The sequence below is a fragment of the Heterocephalus glaber genome, unplaced genomic scaffold (assembly GCF_053883595.1).
Source record: "Heterocephalus glaber isolate CG9 unplaced genomic scaffold, H.glaber_assembly_v1.0 deba00001606, whole genome shotgun sequence".
Lineage (NCBI taxonomy): Eukaryota > Metazoa > Chordata > Mammalia > Rodentia > Bathyergidae > Heterocephalus > Heterocephalus glaber.
This window is the reverse complement of record NW_028258377.1, coordinates 33,877,038-33,902,085: the sequence shown is the minus strand read 5'-3', so window position 1 is coordinate 33,902,085 and position 25,048 is coordinate 33,877,038. Positions and strand designations below refer to the sequence as shown.

At 46.6% G+C, this 25,048-nt stretch overlaps 1 protein-coding gene, 1 long non-coding RNA gene and 1 pseudogene across 7 annotated transcripts in view; 1 reads left to right on the top strand and 2 right to left on the bottom strand.

Annotated features, from left to right (window-relative positions):
- Larp1 (La ribonucleoprotein 1, translational regulator) overlaps nt 1-25,048 on the top strand; it is an 86,331-nt gene that overhangs the window by 9,650 nt on the left and 51,633 nt on the right. For 5 of the 6 annotated variants that reach the window (XM_004836523.4, XM_021240764.2, XM_021240770.2 and 2 more), the window contains exon 1: nt 22,111-23,007. The exons of the other annotated variant lie outside the window; for it this stretch is intronic. In XM_004836523.4, coding sequence (XP_004836580.2) covers nt 22,590-23,007 — 418 coding nt within the window. In that variant the 5' untranslated portion in view covers nt 22,111-22,589. Of the gene's footprint in view, nt 1-22,110; nt 23,008-25,048 lie in introns of those variants that run through there. 6 annotated transcript variants of the gene reach the window in all.
- On the bottom strand, nt 27-196 carry LOC147822995 (U2 spliceosomal RNA; annotated as a pseudogene).
- Nucleotides 15,241-23,382, bottom strand: LOC147822994 (uncharacterized). Its single transcript, XR_015444648.1, has 2 exons — nt 23,252-23,382; nt 15,241-21,429 (listed from the first exon to the last, which is right to left on the bottom strand). It is a non-coding gene; the product is annotated as an uncharacterized LOC147822994 (long non-coding RNA).

Below are 25,048 nucleotides of genomic sequence, written 5' to 3'. Positions count from 1 at the left end.
GGGGCACAGGGCCTGGGATTTAGCTCAGTGGTTTCACTGCCTGCTGCGCAAGTGCAAGGACCTGAGTTCGATCCCCGGTACCAAAAAAAAAAAAAAAAAAAAAATTCTTGGGGCAGCTGTTGGCTGCCAGGTGCTGCTGGCTGGTATGCACTACAGGGATCTACACTTGATCTTAGCCAAAAGGCCGAGAAGCGATAACTATGGGGATCTAAAGCTGGAGAAGGCGTCTGTGCTGCAAGAGCTGAGCCTTGAAGACTGCTCACACTGCAGAAGCCTGACGAGCAAGCACACTGTGACCAGGAAGCCAAACCCCTTTCCTCCTCCAACGCCTCTCCGGCACCTCCACTGACAGAGCTGAATATCTTGTTATCTGGCAAAGGAAACACATTTCAAGGGCCCAGATCCTTTTTAATGGAGCAGGAATAAGAGGCTGATTGGGAGAGACTGTAAATCAAAAACCGGCAAAGGCCATCTTGAACCATCCAGCCCCAGGCAATCTGCATGACTACATCTCATGAATGACGCACACAAGACTAGCAGAAGAGTCGGAGAAGGCACCACCTCAGGCTGGGCCTCTGTTTTGAGTGGTCAGCAACACTATAATCCTCAGACCTTCCTAGACCCTTGGCAATGTCATCACCCACTTTTTTTTTTTTTTGGGTACCGGGGATCGAACTCGGGTCTTTGCGCTTGCGCAGCAGGCAGCGAAACCACTGAGTTAAATCCCCAGCCCTATCACCCACTTTTTTTGAAGACAGGCCCAGGAGACTAATCCTGGGGGCCAGAGTAGGCCTGGCGCCAACCTCATTGCTGGTGCACCTCAGGAACACTAATCTCGTTGGGGTTAAACTTGGGCAGCAAAGTGGAGGTGGCTGGTGTCAGACAAACCTGGATTCAGGACAACCAAAGAAAGTTGCATCTGGGCCCCCTCCGAGCTGAAAGCTGAGAACTCCTTAGTAATTTTTACTGGGATTTTATGCTGTTTTCACCTCACCCGGGTGCCCCACACTCCCTTCTACTCACTAACCATGTCCCCAGGGTAAGCACTGTTCTGATATCTTCTATTCGAAGTTAGTTTTGCCTGGTTTGGCATTTTACATCAGTGGATCATACACTGTGTTCTTTTTTGTATCTGGCTTCTTTTGCTCAATGTTATGTTTATGCGGCTCATCCTTGTTGCTCTGTGTCATTGTAGTTCCTTTTCATTGCTATCTTTCAGTGTTTGAATATACTGTAATTTACCCATTTCACTGATGTATATTCAGATGTTTTCATTTGGGGGCTATCATTCAAATTGCTGTTTGTGTATGCCTTTGGGTGAATATATGTATGTATGCATCTCTGTTGGTTATGCCTTTGAACAGAATTATGTACTAGGTTATGGCTCATCCACATAATGTATTGAAACATTTTAAAAATCAAAATTTAAAATAATATGTTTAGATTAATCACAATGTGAAAGGAAGGAAAAAAAGTACCTGTGCATAGAGTACAAAGATACCAAAAGAGAAAAAGGAACAAAATGTTAGCCAGGCGTGTTGGTGCACACCTGTCATCCCAGCACTCTGAGACATTGAGGTACAGGTTGCAAGTTCAAGCCCCACCTGGGCAGTTTTTTGACTTAGTGAGACCCTGTCTCAAAAAAAGAGGTGAGAGCCTGGGGATGTAGCTCAGTGTGAAGGCCTTGACTTCAGTCCCATATATATATATATATATATATATATATATATATATATATATATATATATATATAAAGTTGACATGGTTGATGAGTAAAGAAAACAAGAGTGACTTTTCCTCTTGACATTCTGCATCTCTCAATAACTGTAATAGCCACGCATCATTTTTACAGTCAACAGGAACATTTAATCCTATTGATCTCCAAAGTGTTGCTTAAATGCCACTTTGCCTCCAGTAGCCTTAGCATCCCCAGCCAGTGTCCTACTCCATTTGTACAACCCCTAGCGCTCAACCCCCTGCTGTAGGGGCACAGGACCTTGCCTAAGAGGTTGCTCTCCAGAGGTCTGGTCCTTTCCCCATAAGCAGACACATTTCATTAGCAACTCACTTTGCATAAGAGCAGCTGACCTGCCATTAAGAGCGGCAAGAATCTGAACTCAGACCACCATCTCCATTTTTGTCTTGAAAACACCTGATGTGGAAAGGAGTTAAGCAATAGACAGATTGTCCTTCAGCAAATTACTGATAGAGGCATTCTGATCAGCTAATTCAAGAGAGGAATTGTCGGTAAACCACATAATCTACCAAGTGTAATATGAACAGATCAAAGAGGCAGGGGTGGGAAGATGAAGGGAAAACAAAACTTGGAAACCTCAGCTTTGGATTTCTAACTGTGTAACTTTTGTCGAGTTAATTTACCTCTCTGAAGGTCAGTCTTCTGTCTGTCACACTGGAGGGATGAGAGTGGACTAACTTCCAGGATAGTGAACAGGACGTGACTCTGATTAATTGGCATTGGCTACTCAGAGTTCTCCACTGAGAAGGATCCTGAGAATAGGTCCGGGTTTTGTGGCGAAGAATGCTGTGATTGGTTAATAATTTCTCCATGAACAGGTTATTTGAAATTGAAATTACGTTTTTTTGATATTTGTCTTTTGGGGGCAGATTGCTCTTTGAGAGTCTTTCCAGCCCCATGTTCAGAGTTCCCAGGTTTAGATCTATTCATATAGCTGGTGGGTATAATATCCATCCCACAGGCAATTTTCTTAATTCCAAAGGGGAAGGAATTTTAATTATCTTCTAAAGCCATAGACTTTGTCTCCAGCAGTGAATATGATGTATATTTAAACAATCTGAGACTCTCTCAGCTCCTCAGAGATAGAAATGTCTGCATACAAAGTGTTAATTACATACTCATAATCATTCTTTGGAGATAGATTATATTACAATCACCGTATTTGACAGTCTTTCATGTCTGTACATTGCCATCCCCTCCAGTTGAAGCTGGTTGTTCTTGGTCATGGTGTATGATCTTTTTGGTGATTTGTTGCATTCTATCTGCCAGTATCTTGTTGGGGATTTTTGCATCTGTATTCATGAGAGACTGGCCTATAGTTCTCTTTTTTGGTTCGTTCCTTGTCTGGTTTTGGGATCAGGGTGATGATAGCTTCTAGGAATGATTTTGGGAGTACTCCTTCCCTCTCGATTTCATTGAAGAGTTTGAGGAGTGTTGATGTTAGATCTTTCCTGAAGTTCTTGTGCAATTCAACAGTGAATGCATATCAGCAAAACAGAAGGGGCCCAAACAAATAACCTAATGATGCATCTCAAGGTCCTAGAAAACAAAGAACTAAATCGATAGTTTGTACAAGGAAGGAAATTATAAAGATCGGAGCATAACTTAATGAAATGGAGACCAAAAAAAAAAAAAACAAAGAACAATGGATCAAAAAGCCAGTTCCTTGAGACAATAAACAAAATAGAAAAACCCTGGTTGGTTGTAGTGCACGGCGGAGGTGGTAAACAGACAAAGAAGGTGAGTGTCCTGAGTATGGTACACAATCCCAGCCCACTCAGGTTCCCCAGGACTGTCTCATCAGTTGGCTCTGTCTGGACCCACCTGGAAGGTCACGTGACTTGAGACTTCTAGAAGAAAGTTAGCCTTTGTCTTATCTCCAACAAATACTGTACACTACAGCCATCAGGAAGGGGTATTAATGATGAGCTTAAGTAAAGCATAGATCGTAGTTGCGCTGTTGAAAGGACCCGCGGGATGACAAGTGGGTGTGTCATGTTGGCCTAGAAGCACTGCCAGGCTGTCAGTGACAGAGTGGAGGAGGACTGCCTGGGTTTGAACAGAACACTGACATTCACGTGTGAGTTTGCACATGCTACCTGACCCGTGTTTTCTCACCTCAGAATAGCTTAATACTTGTACCTACCTCAAAGAAAATGAGCTAATTCAGAAAAAGCCCAAGTGCCTTGTCTTACACAGGAAATATTACTATCTTAAATTAATGATTAGCAATCACTGTGAATTTCGTTATTTTACTAAGTGGCAAATATTCCCATAAAAAAAGAGAACACAGACCAGCCAAACAAACAAAATTAGCACCCAGAAGTAATTATTGGTGATCTTTTTTTTTTTTTTTGGTACCAGGGATTGAACTTGGGACCTTGCGCTTATATTGGTGATCTTTTGAGGTGTGTCCTAATGAAAATAATTTATGTGTATTAGAATAGAAAAGGACAAAGATAAGGTCATACTGAACATTCTAAAATGTATTTATTTTTAGTTTTTTACTAGTACATGTCTGCGATACATACTAAGTACATTCCTCGTGGTGAATTAGTATATACACATGCCGCATCATGACCCTTTTTTTTGGTACCGGGGATTGAACTCGGGACCTTCCGCTTGCGCGGCAGGTGGCAGCACCACTGCGCTAAATCCCCGGCCATCTTGACCCTTTTTACTGCCCCTTCCCTCTCATCTTCCCCTATCCCCAGAGCCCCTTCCCCTCTCCACAAAGTCTGTCTATTTCCTACTATCTGTCTTTTATTTTGGTCCTTAAAGTATTTGTACCTTGGGTTGCTCATATAAGAGAAACCCTACGATATTTAACTGACCGTGTCTGATTTGTTTTACTCAGCATTATGGACTCAAGATACATCCATTTTTCTACAGATGGCTGGTACTCCATTGTGTATATGTACCATGTGTTCTTTATCTGTTCATCTGTGGATGGACACTTCCAAAATTCAGCTGCTATAAGCATGAGTATGTGTGTGTGTGACTAATATGAGGTCTTCACCTCTTTGAGGAAGGTGCCTAGATGTGTAGCTGGGTCAAATGGAATTTCTAGTTTTAGTCTTTTTTCAGCATCTCTATACCGATGTCCATAGTGGTTTTACTAGTTTACATTCCTGTGAACAATGTACAAGAGTTCCTTTTTCCTTACAACCTGACCAATACTTACTGTGTTTTGAGTTCTTTGTGATAGCCATTCCTTCCAAAGTGAGATGGAAGCTCAATGTTGTTTTGATTTGTATTTTTCTAATGGCCGAAGACGAAGACGCTGAACAGTTTTTCATGTACATATTGGCCATTTGTACCTTTTTTTTTTTTTTTGAGAAATATCTATTTATTTCCATTGCCCATTTTTGATTGAATCTTTTATTTTGAGGGGCTAATTTTTGTTTTAGTTCTTTATATATTTAAGATATCAGTTCTCTGTCCAAGGAGTAGCTGGCAAAACCTTTTTCCCCTTCTGTAGGTTGTCTCTTGATTCTTTTGGTTGTTTCCTTTGCTGTACCGAAGCTTTTTAATTTGATATAATTCCATTTGTTGATTGTTGGTTTATTTTGAGCAGGATATTTTTAAACTAGCTGTTTTTCAGTGAATAAGGTGGGATCTATCAGTAAATGTATTTTTATTGCTCTTTCAAAATTGTTTTATTTATTTTTTATTATAGTAAGACATATAAAATTTACCATCTTAACCATTTTTAAGCATATGTTGAGTGGTGTTAATTATATTCACATCATTATGAAACAGATTTACAAAAACAATTTTGTAAAACTGAGATTTTGTAACCATTAAAAAATAGTTTCCTGTCTAGCATGCACAAGGCCCTGGGTTTGATCCCCAGCACCACAAAACAAAAACAAACAAACAAAAAGCAGCTTACCCTTACAACTACCATTTAACCTTCTGTCTCTATTCGTTTAACTGCTTCAGATAAATCATATACATGGACTCATACAGTATTAGTTTGGTTACTGGCTAATTTCATTTAGCCTAATGTCCTCAAGGTACATTCATGTTGCAGAATGTGTTAGAATTTCTGTCGTTCTTGTGGCTATTTATTGTATGCATATACCACATTGTGTTTATTTATTCATCAAGGGATATTTGGGTTGTTTCTACCTCTTTGGTATTTTGAATAGTGCCACTAAACCTAGATGTACAAGTCTCTTTTCTATATGATGCCTTTAATCTCTTTGGATATACACCTAGCAGGGTGGGATTGCTGGATCTGGATCCTGTGGTAGTCAGGTGTGTGTGTGTGTGTGTGTGTGTGCGCGTGCACGTCTGCATGCGATACTGGGGATTGGATCCAGGGCCTTTGCACTGATCTACTCAGGGTCTCGTGAAGTTGCTAAATTACCCAGGTTGAGCTGAACTTGCAGCACTCCTGCCTCGGCCTCCCAGAGTGCTGGGATTACAAATGAGTGTCGCCAGCTCTATTTATAATTTTTTGCAGAACTTCCATACTGTTTACTACAGTGGCTGCACTATCTTATATCCCCATCATCAGTGCACAAAGATTCCCATTTCTCCATGTCCTTGTCAGTGCTCGCTAGTCTCTGGGGGTTTTGTTTGTTGTTTTGTTTATTTTATAGTGGCTATCCTAATGAATGTGAGATGAGCAGATGTATTGTTTTAATGCAATTCTTGGGGGACTATTCGGAGAACTAAAAGAACAATCCACTTTGATTACTCAGAAGTGTGGCATTTTCCCTTTTCATACATGAATGACTAACAGACTGTCCTGACACATCACATTTTCTCTCGTAAACATATTCTGAAGCTGGGGTGTGGTGATGCAGGCCTGTAAGCCCAGCTATTTGAGAAGCTGAGGCAGCAGGCAGGTTTGAGGCCAGTCTGAGTAATTTATCAAGACCCTATCTCAAATACAATTTTTAAAAATCCAAAAGGGCTGGGCCTCTGTCTCAGAGGTAGAGCACTCGCGTAGCATTTTTTTAGGTCCTGGGTTCAATTTCCGGCACTACAAAAAGAACCCCCGAAACACATTCTGTTATGTTTTGTTTTGTTTGGTACCAGGGATTGAACTCGGATCCTTGGGCTTGCACAACAGGAGACAAAAACCACTGAGCTAAATCTCCGGCCCCACATTCTGTTATGTATAGACTGGCCTTCCCCACCTCCACTGCTCATGTTTGAAGGTTTTACTTATGGAAGGGTAGGAATTAGTTTTGTGATAGTGGAGCAGGTCAACCCTGGGTAGTTGCTTTCTCCTTCTCAAAACCTTCCTCAACCTACCTGTGTCTTTCTCTTCACTCTCCTCCTGTTCCCCACCCTGCCCCTCCTCTTGAATGAGATATCTGCTCTCCTCCAGCCCCCACCTCTGCTTTCTGGTCCTTCCCTTTCCTCTTCCTCTTCAGAGTCCCACAAGATCACCGGTCTTCATCCACACAGCCTGCTCCAGGCACCCTCAGATCCCTGCCTGTGGCCTCAGAATCTAGGTCAACCTGCCAGGAACCCACAGTAGAAGTCTGTTAGGTTCTCAGGACCTCTCTGTGACAAAGGGAGTGGATCAGAGGCACCCTACGTGCATGTCTAAATCACACACTCTGGCTCTAGAGATCCGATAAACACAACCACAGTAGGGTAGATCATGAGCGTGAGTGTGTGTGTGTGGGGGTGTCCAAGTGGGAGGATGCTGGAAGCTGCCTTTCCTTTCAGTCTTGGACTCCTCCTGTACATCTCAGCACACTAAATATCACTGTTACAGATTTACACCCTTTTTCACAACATGAGCTCTACACGCCAGCCAGCTTCTTAATCTGGACCCTCTGGAGAGTGGCAAGGTGGTGCACATGAGCAGAGAACTGCACAAGAGACTGACGGCGTGTGCCTCCAGGGTGCCTTCCAAAGGCTCTTCACGAGCCCATGAGACCCTAATGTTCGTCATTTTTGCCCTACCTGCTGATCTTAGATGCCGAGCCCCTCATGAGGTAGGACTCAGCTACATCATTTTAAAAACTTTTTATTTTACTTTTATTATTGTTTGTTTGTTGTTTGTTTAGAGACAGGGTCTCACTTAAAGCTGGCCTCAAACTCATGGCAATCCTCCTGCCTCAGCCTCCCAGTGCTAGGATGACAGGCATGTCTTTATTTATTTATTGGTAGTTATTATGGTTTGGACCTGAAATGGTTCCCAAAGCATCATGGGGCAACAAAGCAGCCTTGCTGTGGGGAGAGGCTGATCATGGGAGTGTGACCCAGAAGGGTCCACAGTATCTCCCTTCCTACATCCTCCTCTTACATTCTCGGCTTCCCAGCTGCCCTGAGCCGAGCAGCGTGCTGCCCTGCTTTGGAGCCAGCCAACTGTGGACTAAAACCATGAACCAAAATAAACCCCTCCCCCTTCAAGTTGAGGATCTCTTGAATATTGTGTCCCAACAATGAGAAAGTGACTGAGACGGTAGTGGTCTTGAGGATGGAACCCAGGGCCATGCTAGGCCTGCTAGGCAATGAGCTACACTCCCATGAAGTTGAGCCAGATGCGGTAGTACATGTCTATAATTTCAGCACTCAAGAGGCTGAGGCAGGAGAATCTCCTTGAGTTTGAGGCCAGCTTGGGCTACATAGTGAGTTCAAGGGCAGCTCCAACTACAAAGTGAGACCCTATTTCGAAAATAAATAAATAAAGTTGAATGTACCACAAAATACTGTAACAGTTTAAAGTGTGTAGTTCAATGAGTTTTAATAATTATAAACTCCTGTCACTCACAAGATTTTGATACACAATCAGCTTTATTTACAGAAAGTACAAGATTTCATAAGATAGTTGTCAAGAGACCTGGTGTTGCCTAACTGAGGCTCTGCCATTAGCCAGCTGTGTGACCCTGGGCGAGTCCCTTCCCTCCCTGGGCTTCCATTCCTGATCTGTACAAGGCTGAGTCTAGGGGCTCGTCCAGCAGTAGGTTTGCATGGCAGGGCACATACTGGACAGAGGTCACAAGACCTCCTGCCATTGTGCAGAACAACTGCGTCCTGCTGACATTTGCACAGTGAATGTGTCTCCCCTGGGTCCTTCTGGTCAGATGCTGGAGAAGAAAGACTGGAAAAATAATAATTATGACAGTAAACAAACAGGCGGACACAAGCCAAAGCAAGATCTGCACCCTGTGGGAATATACCTAAGGGCTCGTCACGGACCCCCACTTCGTTCCTCTAAGACTCTAAAGAGATTAGCTTCACAGTCACAGCAAGCACCAAAAAACACGTTTTGCCAAAGAAATTGAGTTTAGCTCTTCTGCTGTTTAGAAGCCAAAGTGCCTCAGTGAAAGAAATGAGGGTTCTCCAACAGAATAAGATGCATCCCTCACATTTCGGTAGCATTTTTCACTTTTCAAAGCCTTTTTGGCCATTTCTCATTAAATCTACATGCCGGTTCTATGACAGGAAACAGGACGGGGATTATTCTCTCCCTTATTTCCAATGAGGACCCTGAGGCTCAGGGTGATGAAGCCAATGTTTACCCATCCAGTAGTGAGCCCACCCTTCTGAACCCACAGCCCTGTGTTCTTGGGGGCTGGGCCTTGATGTCCCTTTTTACAAACCAGCCAACCCAGAGAACATCCTGAGTTCAGGGGGATCCGAAAACAACACTCAGTAGGTGGCAGTTCACAGAAATAGGCACTTCTTGCCCTTCTAGCATACATCAACCTTGGCGCTTCTCCCCACAGCCCAGTGTGAGCTGTCTCTGTTCAGCAGAGGAGATAGCAGAGGACAGAGAGGTTTCATGGCTTGTTGAATTTCACACAGCATGGGCTGCAAAGCTGAGATTCCAAGCAGGCCGCCTGGCTGGAAGCCCAGCCCTTCACCCCAGGGTACACTGCCTCACACTGCTGATGAAAGGACTTTCTAAAACATGCTATTTGCAGGTAGATAAGCATCCTGATAGGCTGAGAGGCCCCTATTCTAAAGCTCCCAGTGGAATCCAGGTGGAAGAATGTTTGGAGGCAGTTAGGTTTAAGGTAGAGGGCTGGGCGGAGTGTCCTGGAAGTCCCTTCTGCCCCAGAGGTTTGATAAAATCTCTTGGAGATTCCAGCTCTTGGGTTTAGGGTAGTAAAAGACAAGTCCTCCAGTCTCTGGGCTTTCCCAGCCTCCCTGCCTGCCCACATTCCTCTCTACTGGGATAGGTGAGATGGGCAAACAGGTGGCAGTGAGTGCATCATCTGGGAACCTGACAGCACGGTGCCCACACATGGGACAGCAGGACATTAGATGACCAGGAATCCGCTGCCCAATTAAATCAGTGGGCTGCACACAGCTCACTCCTGGGCCCCAGGCCCAGACGTTCATTTGTCACAGAGCCACAGCCAGAGCTCCAAGCACTTCCAGCAGAACCTCATTCTACCACTTATTTCACTCAAGGGGATTCAGAAGCCCAGAGAGGAGCAGTGACTTGTGAAAGGCCACCCAGCATTCAGTCACCAATTACTGAGAGCCTACTGTGCCAAACACAGTACCAGGGATACTGAAGGTGCACAGCATAGCCACAAGCACCGGTCTGATGGGACGTGCGTGTTAGAAGCAGCAGCTGAGGAGAAGCAGGTTGACGCACACTCAGACTGTGATCTGGGTGGTGAAGAACAAGGAGGTACTTCACCAAGTTGGTTCCCGGCGGTGTCTCCCAGAGGCTGCTCAGCTGGTCCTGGAGGCTGAGAAGGATGGGGTGGGAACAGCAGGAATTCCAGGGAGGGGCAGACGGAGCTGTTAGTTTGGGGTCCAGAGCAGCCAAGTCTCCTGGGCCCAGGTGAGATGTCCATAGTCAGCTCTTACGTAATGAATGGGAAGTTATTGGGGCTTATTTTTAACAACGTGCTGTAACATTTCCTGTTTCCAGGTGAGGGGCTTCTTGGGTGCCCTGACATCCTGGAAGTTGGCAGAAAATACACAGCGTGCAAGGAGGCTGGCTTCTCTTTCTCTGCATTTAGTGGTATCTGGGCACTTTACCCACATGAGGAAATCAGGTCACTCACGTTCCCTGGAAGCTCCTTCCTCCTGCCACGTGTCTCGGATAGACCTAGAGATCCTGGCACTTTCGGTATTGATAGACCTCTCTGAGCCAGTGGCCGATGCAGGGACAGGCAGCCCCTCAGCTGCCTGCAGTCTTTCCCCACCTTGTCCTGTGATCAGAGTTCATCATCATGAATGTTAAAGGCCTTGAGACCTCCTACAGCAAAACACTGCTCTAAGCCCTTTTTGAGCACTTTGATTGATTGATTGATTGATTGATATAGTGTGTGGTACTGGGGATTGAACCCATGGCCTTTGCACCGAGTTGCATCCCCAGCTCGTTTTTTTCTAATTTTTAACTTTTGAGAATGTGATCTAGTATAACCACTATGGAAATCAGTATAGAGATTCCTTAAAAAACTAAAAATAGAAATTCATTTTGACCCAGCTGTTCTGTTTCCAGGTATCTTCCTTGAAAGAGTTAGACACTGTCAGGCCAGGGATTTAGCTCAGTGGTTCCGCTGCCTTCCTTGCAAGCCCAAGGTCCTGAGTTCGATCCCTGGTACCAAAAAACAGAGTTAGACACTGTGTTACGGTGATACATCCGTACCCATGTTTATAGTGGCAAAGCTCATAATAGCTAAATCTTTAAAGTGGCCTATATGCCCATCAACTGATGAATGGATAAAGAAAAGGTAGTATTTATGCACAGTGGAGTACTAGTACTTTGCTGTAAAGGATAAATTTGAGTCATTTGTGGGAAAATGGATGGATCTTGTGACAATAATATTAAGTGAAATAAATCAGACACACGTGCTTAAATATTGCATAGTCTCTCTTATATGAGAGACCCAAAGCCTAAGTAATTTAAAGAGCAAAATAAAAGATAGATAATAGGAAACAGGGAGATGGATCTTTTGCAAACATGAAAGGGACCAAGAGGTGGAGGGAGAGGGGAGGGGGAGGAGGAGAGAAGTGAAAAGAATTAAGATGTGTTATGTACATGTACCAACTTCCTGTAATGAATGCAATCATAATGTACTGCAGACATGTACTATAAAAATGAAAAATAAATTTAAAAACATTTTCAGGCAAAAAATTAAAAAAAATTTTTTAGTCTCCCTAAGTTGCTAATTTGTGATCCTCCTGCCTGGGCCTCACAGAGTGCTGGGATTACAGGCCTAGGCCTGGCTGTATGTTGTATTTTTGTTGTTGTTGTTGTTGTTTGTTGTTTTCAAAATAGGGTCTTGCTTTGTAGTTTAGGTTGGCCTTGAGTTCATTACATAGCCCAGACTGTTCTGGAACTCGAAGCGATCTTCCAGCCTCAGCCTTCTGAATGCTGGAATTATAGGTATGCACCACTATGCTTGGTTCGTGCTTTGCCTTTATGAACTCCTTAATTTGTATAATAACCTTGAGGAGTAGGTACTGTTAACATCTCCATTCCACAGATGAGGAAACTGAGGCAGAGAGAGGCAAGGAACGGGACTGAGGTTACAGAGCTAGTAGGTGACAAAACTCACAAATATTGGCCAGTTAATCTTCTTAAAGGCATACTGATTTTGTAAATGCTTCCCTTTACATCGTGTTATACATGGAGACACTGAAGAAGCAAAGTGACTTTCCTGGAGTCACAGAACTAGGAAATGAGCAGTAGTCCAAACTGAGCCCAAACCCTTTGTTGTTTTTTTCGCCCTGTGCCTCCTGTAAAGGACAGGCAAGTAGTCCATGAAGAGAATAATGTTCTGCTATAGGGAGTTTTGTTCCTTAGGGCAGTGGCCAGGTCTTGTCCTTCATTCTTTCCACTCCAGTCCTCAGGGCAGGGCTTTTCTGTCCTGGAGCTTGGTGAGGACAGACTGAGTCTGGTGCTATTGGCCATTCCCACCTTGTATCTATGATGGTCAGGTTGACAGGGAAACTGCCTCCTTCCTTCATTGTGGCTGCTGATTTCCAATTGTGTCCGTGAGCGTGGATATTTTCCTGACCCTGGAATGTTTAAAAATGGCTACCTGAGTTTGTCTGGGATTTCTGCATTTTCTATATATACTACCTATGTCTCCTGGGATGTGGCTTAGAAGTCTGGAATCAGGGAGGTGATGCTTGGGTTCTGCCCTTGACTCTGATGCCCTGGCACACTGGAAGAGGCCACTTTCAAGGTCTGTGGGCCCAAGTTACTCACCAACTAAGGGCAATCCTGCCTATCCTGCCTTTATGAAAGTCCTTCAGAAGATACACACTTTAGAAGATTTACATAGAAGGTGCTCAATAGCTGATATTTAACTGACCGCATGGAAAGAAATTGCAGATATGGGTACAGCACTCATAATACAGAGAGAAAGGGAAAAGGCAAGAAACAAAAACTGTTGCTATACAGTACAATGATCTCAGTTATGTAAAATAATCATAGAAGAAAGACTAGAAGAAAATACACCAACATGTTGCCAGTGATTGCCTCTAGGTTGTGGGCTTATACATGAGTTTTGCTGTAAATTTGTTCCCACTTAGTAAAGTTAGCACATTTTATTTTTGTTACATTTTATCATATACAGATAAGTAAATAATTACATATTTATCATATATAATTCAAAATTTGGATTAAAATATATAATTTATCACTTGACTGTGTTGTTCTAATGAAAACTGATGTGATCAGGAATGATCCTGCATTCATTCATTTCTTTATTCAAAATGTAGATTTAGGGGCTGGGGATTTAGCTCAGTGGTACCGCGCCTGCCTCGAAAGTGCCAGGCCCTGAGTTCAATCCCCAGTACTGCAAAAAACAAAACAAAACAAAAATGTAGATTTAGGGTTTCTGATGAGTAAAGAAACATATAATCTAGTTAGAGGATAAAGCATACTCATAACTAACTATAACTCAATATAGAAAATGAAACGAACGTTATATGCTTTAGGGAATTTTCTACTAGGAGTTAAAAGTTGGGAGAAATCTGCTCTAGCTGTAGAGATTAAATAGGATTTTGTAGGAAGTTGGCATTTTATACTGAGCCATGAAGGCAAGTAAAATTCTAGACAAGTAGAAATGGAACGGCCATTATTGGTGATAATAAAGTAAGGAAAAGTAATATTTGCTTAGCACATACTAGACACCTGGCATTGTGCTGTTAAATTATGCACATTATTTCACTAAAGGTGCAATGAAGCTTTACAAGTAAGTAGTAGTATCATCTCTAATTTATAGATTGGGAAACTAAGGCTTAGAGAGAGGTTAAATATTTGCCCAAAGGCATAAGATAGTTAAGCTGGCATTCACACCATTAACATCTGTTATAAAATTGAGGCAAGAAAACACAGGGTCCACCACAGGGCATGAGACAGGAGCTTTCTGAAGTTAAGGACATGTGTGTCTTGAATATCTGTTTGTGCCCAGGGCTTGGTTGGGCAGTATTTGGCACATGGTACATGCTCAGTAAATATTTGTTGGCTGAAGGCACGAAAGCAGTGAGTGGTCCAGTGTTGCTCGAGTGTAGGGTGTGTGGCCGGAAGGTGACAGGACAGGGAGGATAGGGCTGGGCTGTGCTGGGTGTGAAGGTGATTTGTTTTTGCACTGGGGATTGAACTCAGGACCTTGTGCTTGCCAGGCAGGCAAGGTGCCACTGAGCTAAATCCTCGGCCTCTGAAGACGGAGATTTTTTATTTGGAAGGTGGAGATTTTGAGCAGAGGCAGTGTGCCAAGTCCACCTAAGAGTTGGGGAGTTGGCTGTCTGTTATGGCTCCTGTCTAGATGTACCCCCAAAACCTCATGTGTCACACAGGTGGGGCTTTTTCAGAGGTGGCTGGATCTAGAGTGTGTGATGCTGGGATTGATTCATGGTGCCCTGCTAGGCTCAAGGACACTAGGATTAAGGGTGTGAGTGCTACCCACATGAAGTAGTCTGGGTAAGATATAAGGGGCGGAAAGAGCTGTGGCCATCCCTCGCTTCGTTTGCTACCTTCTGCCCACCATGAACGGTCTTTCCTCTGTGATGCCCCTCGACCATGCCACCCTACCTTGGAGACAGCTGATTATGGACTGAAACCTGTACAAACTGTGAGCTAAATAAACTTTTTTCCTTTAACTTCGTTTTTTTTCCCTTAAATTCTTTTATTGGTACATTTTAGGTATACAATACATTTATCATTGGGTGCTTGTACCTGTACACGATGTATCGTGGTTCTTATTTTTTCCCCATTCCCTGTCCTCCCTTCAACCCCTCCACCCTTTCCTATTTACAAAGACATTTTTCCACTTTTTCCATTTCTCATCATTTTTCCTTTCCCTCCTTTCCTTTCCCCTGCCCCTCCCACTTCCCCTACCCCTTTGGACCTTTTCTTCCTATTTCAAATTATCAGTTATTCTTTTTAATCATTTTAATCCTTATTTACACTTTCAGTTTCTCACACCAGAGAAACTATTCGGTATTTACATATGTGTGTCCTATTTATTTCACTTAAGAATATGGCCTCAATATGCATCCATTTAGCTATAAATGTCTCTAGTTTCTCATTCTTTTTTTTTTTTTTTTTTTGGTACCAGGGATCGAACTCCGGGTCCTTGCGCTTGCACAGCAGGCAGCAAAACCACTGAGCTAAATCCCCGGCCCATAGTTTGTCACTCTTTATGGCTGAGTAGTACTCCATTTTCTAAAAAAACACATTTTTTTAATCCAGTTTCCAGTTGATGGGCACTTGGGCTGTTTCCAAACGTTAGCTATTACAAACTGTGCCGCTTTAAACATGGGTGCACCTATATCACTGTGGTATGATTCTTTTCATTCTTTGGGGAAGATCCCCAGCAGGGGAATAGCTAGGTCAAATGGGACCTCTAGTCCTAGTTCTTTGAGGTATCTCCATACTGACTTCCACAGTGGTTGCACCAGTCTGCACTCCCACCAACAATGGAGAAGGGTTCCTTTCTCCCCACACCCCCGCCAGCATTTGTTATTGGTTGATTTCTTGATAACAGCCATTCATTCTGGGGTGAGGTGGAATCTCAGTGTTGTTTTCATCTGCATCTCTCGAATGACTGGTGATGCTGAAAAATTTTTTGAACATTTTTTCATGTTTATTTGCTGCTTTTACTTCTTTGTCTGAGAAATGTCTGTTGATTTCAGATGCCCATTTTTGAATTGGGTCTTTATATTTGGGGGGGGGTCTGATTTTTTCTTTACATATTCTAGATAGTAGACCTTTGTCTGAGGAACAGCTGGTAAAAACTTTTCCCACATTGTAGGTTGTCTCTTAGCTCTGTTGGTGGATTCTCTTGCAGTGCAGAAGCTTTTTAATAAATGAGATCCCAGTTGTTGATTCTTTGTGCTAGTTCCCACGCTGCTGAGGATTTGTTCATAAAGTCCTTTCCTATGCCAATGTCTTCAAGAGTTCTATCTAACTTATCTTCCAGCAAGTTTAGTGTTTCTGATTTAATATTTAGATCTTTAATCCACTTCAATTTTAGTTTAGTGCATGGTGTAAGAGAGGGGCCTAGTTTTAATCTTTGGGAAGTTGAAATCCAGTTTTTCCAAAACCATTTATTAAAGAGGCTATCTTTCCTCCAGTGAGTATGGTTGGCTCCTTTGTCAAAGATGAGGTGGCTGAGTGTGTCTGGAGTTGTTTCTGCATCTTCTAATCTATTCCACTGATCCTTGGGTCTGTTTCTTTGCCAGTACCATGTTGGGGGTTTTTTTGGTATTGGGGATTGAACTCAGGACCTTGCACTTGCGAGGCAGGCAGAACCACTGAGCTAAATCCCCGGCCCACCATGTTGTTTTTATCACAGTGGCTTTGTAGTATAGTTTAAAGTTGGGGATTGTGATACCCCCTGCCATGTCTCTGTTGCCTAGGATTGCTTTTGCTATTCTAGCTCTCTTCTGTTTCCAAATGAATTTTTGGATTGTTTTCTCAAGGTCCGTGAAGTATGGTGCTGGGATCTCAATTGGAATTGCATTAAATCTATATAGCAGTTTTGGAAGTATGGCCATTTTCACTATACTGGTTCTTCCTACCCAGGAACAGGGGATGTCTTTCCATTTTCTTATATCCTCCTCAATCTCTTTTTTCAGAGTGCTGTAGTTTTCAGTGTAGAGGTCTTTTGCTTCTTTGTTAGATTGATTCCTAGCTATTTCATTTTTTTGGATGCTATTGTAAAAGGAATTGTTTCCCTAATTTCTCTCAGTGAGTCTGTTATTTGTGTACAAGAAGGCTATTGGTTTTTTGGTTGTTTTTTTTTTTTTTTTTGGTACCAGGGATCAAACTCGGGTCCTTGCGCTTGTGCAGCAGGCGGTGAAACCACTGAGCTAAATCTTTGGCCCAGGCTATTGCTTTTTGAGTGTTGACCTTGTATCCAGCTACTCTACTGAATGTGTCAATTAGGTCTAAAAGTCTTTTGGTGGAGTTTTTTTGGTCTTTTTCCTTTAACTTTGACTGTTAGGTATTTTGTCCCAGCAATGAGAAAAATAACTAACACAGGTAGTGTTGTGAGGTGGATCACAGGGGGGAGTGGTAATAAAATTGGGAAAGGGCCAGGGATTTAGCTCAGTGGCACGTGCTTGCCTTGCAAGTGCAAGGTCCTGAGTTCAATTGGGAAGCTCACGAGGAAGCACTTGAGAAGAGCAGGAAGTTCAGGGAAGGGCTAGGGACGGGCAAGGCGCTGGCTACACAAGTGGAGATGATGGGAGGAGGCTCAGCAGTGCCAGTCTGCAGAGCAGGGGCGTGAATGTATTAAGAGCGCACTGTCTAGCAAACCTTTATTGCAGACCACCCTCCTGCTTTGCCACCCGCTTCCTCTGAGCCTGCCCCATCTGTAAAATGGGGGTGGATAATCACAGTGGAAAAGGATGGCTCTGGGGGAAAGTGTGAAGACAGTCAGTATTCCATGCTGTCACCACTCTCTTTACATGTCAGCTGTTGTTGTTTACATCTTCACAGGGGGAATCTTGGCTGAGATGCTGCCCTAGAACGGAAATTATTTTATGGCCTGTGCCTGGCCTAAGACACTTCAGAGGCTAGAAGAGCCTTCCCCAGTGGGCACTGTTTATTTGGCCAAGGCCTCTCCCTTCTTTAACCTCACCCAGTGCTCCCTGGCCGTGGAGAAGCCTGGCATCCAAGAGTTCTTGATATCAGAGGAAGTGCAAGTTCTTCCAGAAACACAGGGTCCTTCAGGAAATCAAACTCCAAGAGGATAAAACTACATAGCCAACAATGTTATATTTTCCTTCCTCAGTGCCTGTAATCTCAGATACTTGGGAGGCTGAGGCAGGAGATTTCAAGTTCTATACCAGCCTGGGCAAATTAGTGAGAACTTGTTTCAGAATAAAATAAAAAGTGCTGGGGATGTATTCAGTGGTAGAGTGCTTGACTATCACATGTGAGGCTATAGGTTCAATCCCCAGTAGAGCCAAAGAAATAAAAATTTAAAAAAGACATAATAGGGCTTCATGGAATTTTTACATTTTCCTTTACCTTCTTAAGCCAGATGGGCAGGAAGTAGGCTTCCTATTTTGCGGGTGGAGAAATAGAAGCAGAAGGCTGAGGAGGCTGCCCAGAGTCACTCTTCAAATCCAGAGAAGGGACTTGGAGTCATAGGCCAATTCTCCCATACTCTAAGCTCTCATTCAGCCTCCGTCTCTCTGTAGGAAGTTCTCGGCACCAGGAGCAAACAAGTATGCAACTAATTATAAAGAGATATTTGGACTCAATTTCTATTTAAAAATATTTTTCAACCTGTGTGTGTGTGTGTGGGTGTGTGTGGTTGTGGTGTGGTTAAGCACATGACATATTTAACTACTTAACAGTTTACCCTAAACGTCACTCGGGCAGCATGTTTGTTTTGTACTATCCCAGCACCGCTTGGGAAGGTATCATTTCAACTGGTCAATTCTCGTAGTGAATAAACTTGATAAAATTGTCATTTTTATACTTCCTGTTTTATTATCTTACAAAAATTAATGAAAAAATATTCAATTTTTGGTCATCCTACATTTAAATACTTGGACTGGTCAGTGGTTAAGCCCTGGCACAAGTTAGGCTGATCTTTGTCACAAAAATCATATTTGGTCTAACTTCTTTTCTTGGCCTGAGGTCATATGTTAATTTGTTGGTTCCCCTTAATTAGTTTATCTTTTGGAGAGATAGGATTCAAAATTTTCAGTGTTTTTCCAGGCCTAAGTATGGTACTTGATTAATTCTCCAGGACTACTACTGGATATGGCAACAGAGGGCAGAGAGCAGTTTGCCCAGTGCAGTGTGGTAAGAAGGCCTGAGGATTCCTGAAAAAACCCCACTGTGACATCTACTGTACTTTCTCTTTTGAACTTCAGTAGCTTTCTTTCATAACTGAAGACAGTAATGGCTCAAGGATTTAGCCTTATGCCTGGCACATATTAAGGACTCACTTGATATTTGGGGAAAGAATTAATATCTATCTCATTCGGCTAAAATGAGGATTATGGAAGATAATGAATGTCAAATATTTTCCATAGAATTTAGCAAATAATTGTTAATAAAAGTAACTGTTCTCAAGTATTTGTTCATGACTAGTATTTGGAAAAAATGCATGCATGTAGAATGCTACAGTGGGTGAGAACTCAAAAAGGCTGAATTTAAGTCCAAGTCCCGTAATTTTTCAATTTGTACCAGTGATAAATTTAATTGTGTGAGTGTGTGTGTGTACATGCACTGTGCTAGGGATTGAACCTAGGGCCTCAAGCATGCTAGGCAGTCACTTTTACCACTAAATTACATTCTCATTTTAATATAAGAAAAGCTACTGGATTTAAGATTTAAGAAATTCAGATGTAAGGCCTGGTTCTGCTGTGGACTAGCTGTGTGACCTTGGATGAGTAACTTTATTTCTCCGAACTTGTTTCTTCATCTGCAAAGCAAAGCCATCGAGTCATGATTGATTCTGTTCTCTAGCCCTAACAGCCTGTGAGTTGAAGATGTAGTTTCATAAGGCAGGGCAGGCCTGGCCACACTTTTCAGCTCTGACTCTGACAGCTGGATAGTATGAAGCAGTTATTCATCCCCAAAGAGCCCTGCTACCCCTACAAGTTGTATAGGGTCTAGCTCACCTCTACCTCCAATTATAAAAACATCATAGGAAAAAAAAATGACTAAGCCCAGTGTGGTGGCACATGCCTGTAATCCGTGCACTCTGGGAGGCTGAGGCAGCACTATAAAGCTGAACTCAGCCTGTGTAACTTAGCAACTATTAAGTTATTAGGTTGCATTAGCAATCCTGTTTTTAAAAAAGTATATATATACACACACACACATATGTATACACTATATATGTATACACACACACACACACACACACACACATGATGTACCTCAGTGCAAAGACCCTGGCTTCGATCCCCAGTACCCTCCCCAAAAAGAATGACTAACAGTGACAATTATGTGCCCTAGTAACAAAATCCAGAGAGGGTCTAGTGTAAGTAATATTGTCAGGGAATATTTATCAATATAAAAAAACAGTACAATAAATAAAGAAGTAAATAAAAAATAAAATATAGTACAGGGTTGGGGATGTAGCTCAGTGGCACTGAGCCTGCCTGGCAAGTGCAAGGTCCTGAGTTCAATCCCTGATACGGGAAAAAAAAAACAGTGCAACAGCAATGTTATAATTTGCCTGCAGATTAAGGGTATATATAATGTAATGATGTAAAATCCTGCTTAAATTCACTGGCATCCCTTTACTCATTCCCTTCCTCCCTTCCTCTTTGGAAGCACTGGCCTAAGTGTGCGTAATTAACATAGTGCTTTGGCTAACACTGTCTCACTTGACACTTCACAAGAGCTCAGGGTCAGAGCAAGCAAGCCAGGCATTATTTACCCCCAGTCTTCCACCGGGAGAGGGGTCCCAGGGCAGTGTGGAGAGCTGGAGGCCTAGAGGCGTGATGGAAAAGTTGGAATTGGATGCACATTACCAGTTATCTCCATCAGTACTTTCCCCAGCGCTCCTGGTTCCAATTCTGCAGCCCACTCTTGCTGGCTGGTGCAATTCCAAGCACTTTCAGTCAACTGCCCCTCCATCCATCAGGTCGGGTATCTAACCCCTGCTTTGGAGATGGCCAACATTCCAGGCCGTTGGGTCTTGAGCAGGTGGATCGCACGCAGCCTGTCAGAGGCCAGGACTGCTCCAGTGACCTGTGGGACCCCCTGTTGTACTGCTGTGCATGAACACGGAGGGGTCTTGTGAGACTCGCAGATTTCTGGGTCCAATCCCAGACTGGCTGATTCATAATAGTTTGGGGTCTCGGTTCAAGGAAATTTTCCCTTATCACTCACGCGAAAATAGCTGGTCTGATTTAACTTATTACCGCAGTAATTACTGTTTTCCTAGATACTGGACAAAGCTTTGTTTAGCAGTTGTTTATTGTCTCCTTCCCCACCTTAGGATAGAATGTACTTTCCACAAGGATAGATATTTGTTAGTTGGGCTTGTTGACAAATCCGTTTCCTAGAACCTTGCAGGCCTCCACAGCACGAAGTAAGCAAATATTTGTTGAATTAAATGTCCACCAAAAGTTTGACACCACTGTCACACCAGGCTCCCTCACTTTACAAAGGAGAAAAGGAGGTCCACGGAGATAGAACGGACTGTGGCAGAGCCGGGAAGGGGCAGGGCCGGGGCAAAAAATCTGTCTTCCGGGAATCCCAATGGCGTGTTGGTTCCACTCTGTCCAAAGCAGTTCTTTAGAAAAAAACAAAATTCACATTTCTCAGACACTCGGGTTCGTGGCCAGGGTGAGGGCGACAGGCAATTCTGTTCCCACTTGGGGGGCGCCCGCTGCCGCCTAGGGTCAGGCTCGCCTTCCCGGCTGGCCCGGAATCGAACCCCAGCCCGGGAGGTGAGGCGGCAGGCCCAAGGTCACCCGGGCGGGGCCTGGAGGGGGCCAGGCCCTCTGGGCACCGGACAGGAGGCGGTGTCGGCGCGTCTTCGGAGCGGATCAGGACCACTCTTTAGCTGCTGGGAGTCGAGGGTGCTCCTAACTACTCCTTCCCGGGTCCGGCGCGAACACCCAAGAGCGCCAGCCGGCCCTGCCGGCCGCGTGGCCCATTCCCATGTGCTCCACCTGCGCTGGTTCTCAGGCGCTGGCCCTTTAAGGCACCTCCCCCTCCCCCGGCCCTACCCCTGCCGCCCGCTCTCCTCGCTCGCTCGCTCCCTCCCTCTCGAATTGCATCAGGCACGTGCTCGCCCCCGTCCGGTCTGGCCACCCCCACCCCCAGCCCGGGAGGTGCTCGCGGGAAGGGCAGGCAGGGGCGGGGAGAAGGGCGGGGCCTCAGGGGCCTGCGCGCGCGCTCCCGCCGCCTCCGCCCGCCGCCCGTCGCCCAGGGCCGGCCCGGCGGGCGCGCCCCCGCTGCGCCGTCCCCTCCCCTCCTCGCCGCGTCGAGAGGCGCGCGCCCGCCCGCCGCCTGCCGCGGATCGCGTGGTCGGCTCCGTTCGCCGCGCCTCTCCCCCGTCCGTCCATATTGCTGCAGCCCCCGAGCTGGGAAGCCCGGGCCGCCCCGGGGGCGGGGGGGAGGCAGGGCCGGGACGAGAGGCCTGGCAGCCCGCTCGGGGTGGGGGCGCCGCGCGAGCAGCGGGCGCGGGGGGGGACGCGCGCCGAGGAGGCCTGGACCGCAGAGTGGGGGGCCCTCCTGCCCCCCCCGCCCCGGCACTGGGCCTCGGCGCTCCCGCGGCTGCCTGCGACCGGCCAGGGGGCCGCGCCTAGCGGGAGCCCGGACCCTCCTCCGCGGGGACTGGGGCCCGGCGCCCCGGCGGAAGGCGTCGCGGGCGCTCTGCGAGCCAAGTTCGAGGCGGGGGAGGCCGCCTCGGGCGGGCCCGGCTTCTCCGGGGGGGCGGGCGCGCAAATGGCCACTCAGGTGGAGCCGCTGCTGCCGGGGGGCGCCTCGCTCTTGCAGGCCGAAGAGCACGGGGGGCTGGTGAGGAAGAAGCCGCCGCCGGCGCCCGAAGGCAAGGGCGAGCCTGGGGCGAACGACGTCGGCGGGGGGGAGCCGGACGGCGGCGCCCGGAGACCTCGGCCGCCCTGTGGCAGGCCGCACCGGGAGGGCACCGGGCCGCCGGAGCGCGAGAGCCCGCGGCTGCCGCAGCCACAGCCATCCGGCGCCGAGGGCCCGGCGGGCAGCGACGGAGAGGAGGGCGGCGGCGAGCCGGGAGCGGGCGCCGGGCGCCGAGACTTCGTGGAAGCTCCGCCGCCCAAGGTGAACCCGTGGACGAAGAACGCGCTGCCGCCGGGCCTGGCCGCGGTGAACGGACAGCCCCCTCCAGGTGGGTCTCGGCGTCCGCGGCCTCTTCCGGGCCCTCGTCCCCTCCCCCAGCGGCCTCGGCCGGGGTCGGCCGGGTCGGACCCGGGTGGCGGTGACTCGGGGATTTTTCGTCGTCGCCTGGCTGGCGGGGGTCGCCTTGCCCGCCCCCCGGCGTCCTCCGGGACTCTCCCCGGCCTGAGGACTCGGCTTGCGCGGCCGCAGGCTGGGCCGAGCGGTTAGTGGGCAACAGCGTGGTTCGGGCCTACCTCGCCGGGAGCGGTGGGCGCCGGCCGCAGTCCCGACGGCGCGCCGGGCTCGGGAGGGAGCCCGTGGCCCAGGCCACCCCTCGCTCCCGCTGTGGCGGCCTCGCGAGCGTCCCCGTGTTGTAAATGTTTAGTGAGCGTGTGTCTCGGGCGGGCGGCGAGGCGCCGGGCGCGGAGTTGCTGCCAACCGCACGGCTTCAGGATTTAAACTTGGCAAGTTTTGTTGCCGAGTCGGTGCGGGGCCGTAGGCTCGCCATTTGGAGGCCGGTGGAGGCTCAGTGGCGGGGAGAGGGGAGCCAAAGGAAATCCCGCGTGTCTCTGAATCCGGTGGTTTCCTTCTCTGTTCTCGCTGTCTTCCGCCCAGGGAGGGAGCCCGCCCTGGGGCGAGTGTGCTGGGGGAGGCGGCGAGGGGCCGCGGCGCTTGGGGCGAGGGGCGTGTGCGGCGGTGGGAGTGGCCGGCGGCCGGGCGGGTGACAGTTGGGCGCCGTGCGGGCGGCGTTCGGCGCGGTCGCCGCGGTGAGCGGGCGGCGGGTGCGGCCCGGTGCCACCCCGCGCGGGGAGCCGCGTGTGGCCGCCGGCGGGTCGCCCCGAGCCCGCCGCCCCCGCTGCGTTCTGGGGTCTGTTCGGCCCTGCCCTTCGGGGGAGGCGAGGGTGAGGAAAATCTCAGCAGAGCCGTGTCAGCGTTGCGGGCGAGGCAGCGCAGAACATGGAGGCTGCTCTCGGCCTCTGACCAGAAAAGGTGGTAGGGCCAGGTGGGGACGCACCCTCGGGCCTCGCCTGGGCAATGCGTAGTTTAGGGCACGGCCGATCTAGATTCCTCGATGTTGGTCCTTTTGAAGTGGGCCATTGTTAAAACTGGCTTGTAGCTAGAATGTTGGTCTCTGGTCTTAGCCCTAGTGCTTTTTCAAAACTCCTCCCCTTCTGCAGTAGTTGTTGAGGCTTAGTTTAAACGGTTAGAATAGGGAACAGCGTTGAAGGGGGAGCTTAATGCCTTTACCTTCAAGAAGTCGCCTCTTAGTCCTAGGGAAATCAGGGTAGCTATTCCTGAAAACGGCATGTTGCCGTTCTTATTTTTCGGGTTGCTTTAATTGCAGGAGGGGATATTTTGAGTATAGGAATGGTACCACAAACTGTTCTTTTACTCCGCTCCCTACCCCCTTTCGGAACTCCCCCCACCCGCTTTCAGAACCTTCTTATGCAAAGGACGGTGCTGAAACTTCCATTTTCTTTCAAATTTCTCCTATCCACCCACGAAGTAAGGGAAAACAACTTTAAGGCACTCTTTGGTCCTTGCCCCCTCTTTAAACTCAGAGGTATAATCATCACCAGGAGAGAGCACTCCTCAGAAGTTTAAATGGGTCTACTCATGTTGGCTGCTGCTGCTTAGCTAATGGTGAACCTGCTTTGTGGGTTTTAAATCAGCCATGACATCAGGTGGTATTGGGTGCCCGAGCCTGCGTTTTTGTCTAAGTCCAGGGGCCCTTGATAGCTTGCGTCACTGGGCTTATTGATCGTGGGAAGAAGACAGCTTGGCTGGCATCTTGCCTTTACCTCTGAGCGTGTAAGCTGACTTGCTTTAGGTGTCCAAAGCAGGAGATTTGCTCTGTTCTTGTTTTTCTGGAATCTGAGGCAAGAGAGTAGCTACTCGTTGGCTTACAGTCTTTGGAGTAGTTTTTGACAGACTACCTGAGATAATCCAGTAGCTTCTGTGTTTAATCCTGTTATTTGGGCTTGGATGCTTCCTGAGGGAGAATTCTGTGATTTGGTTCTCTGTCTAGTAAGGTTAGGTGGTGGCCTTTT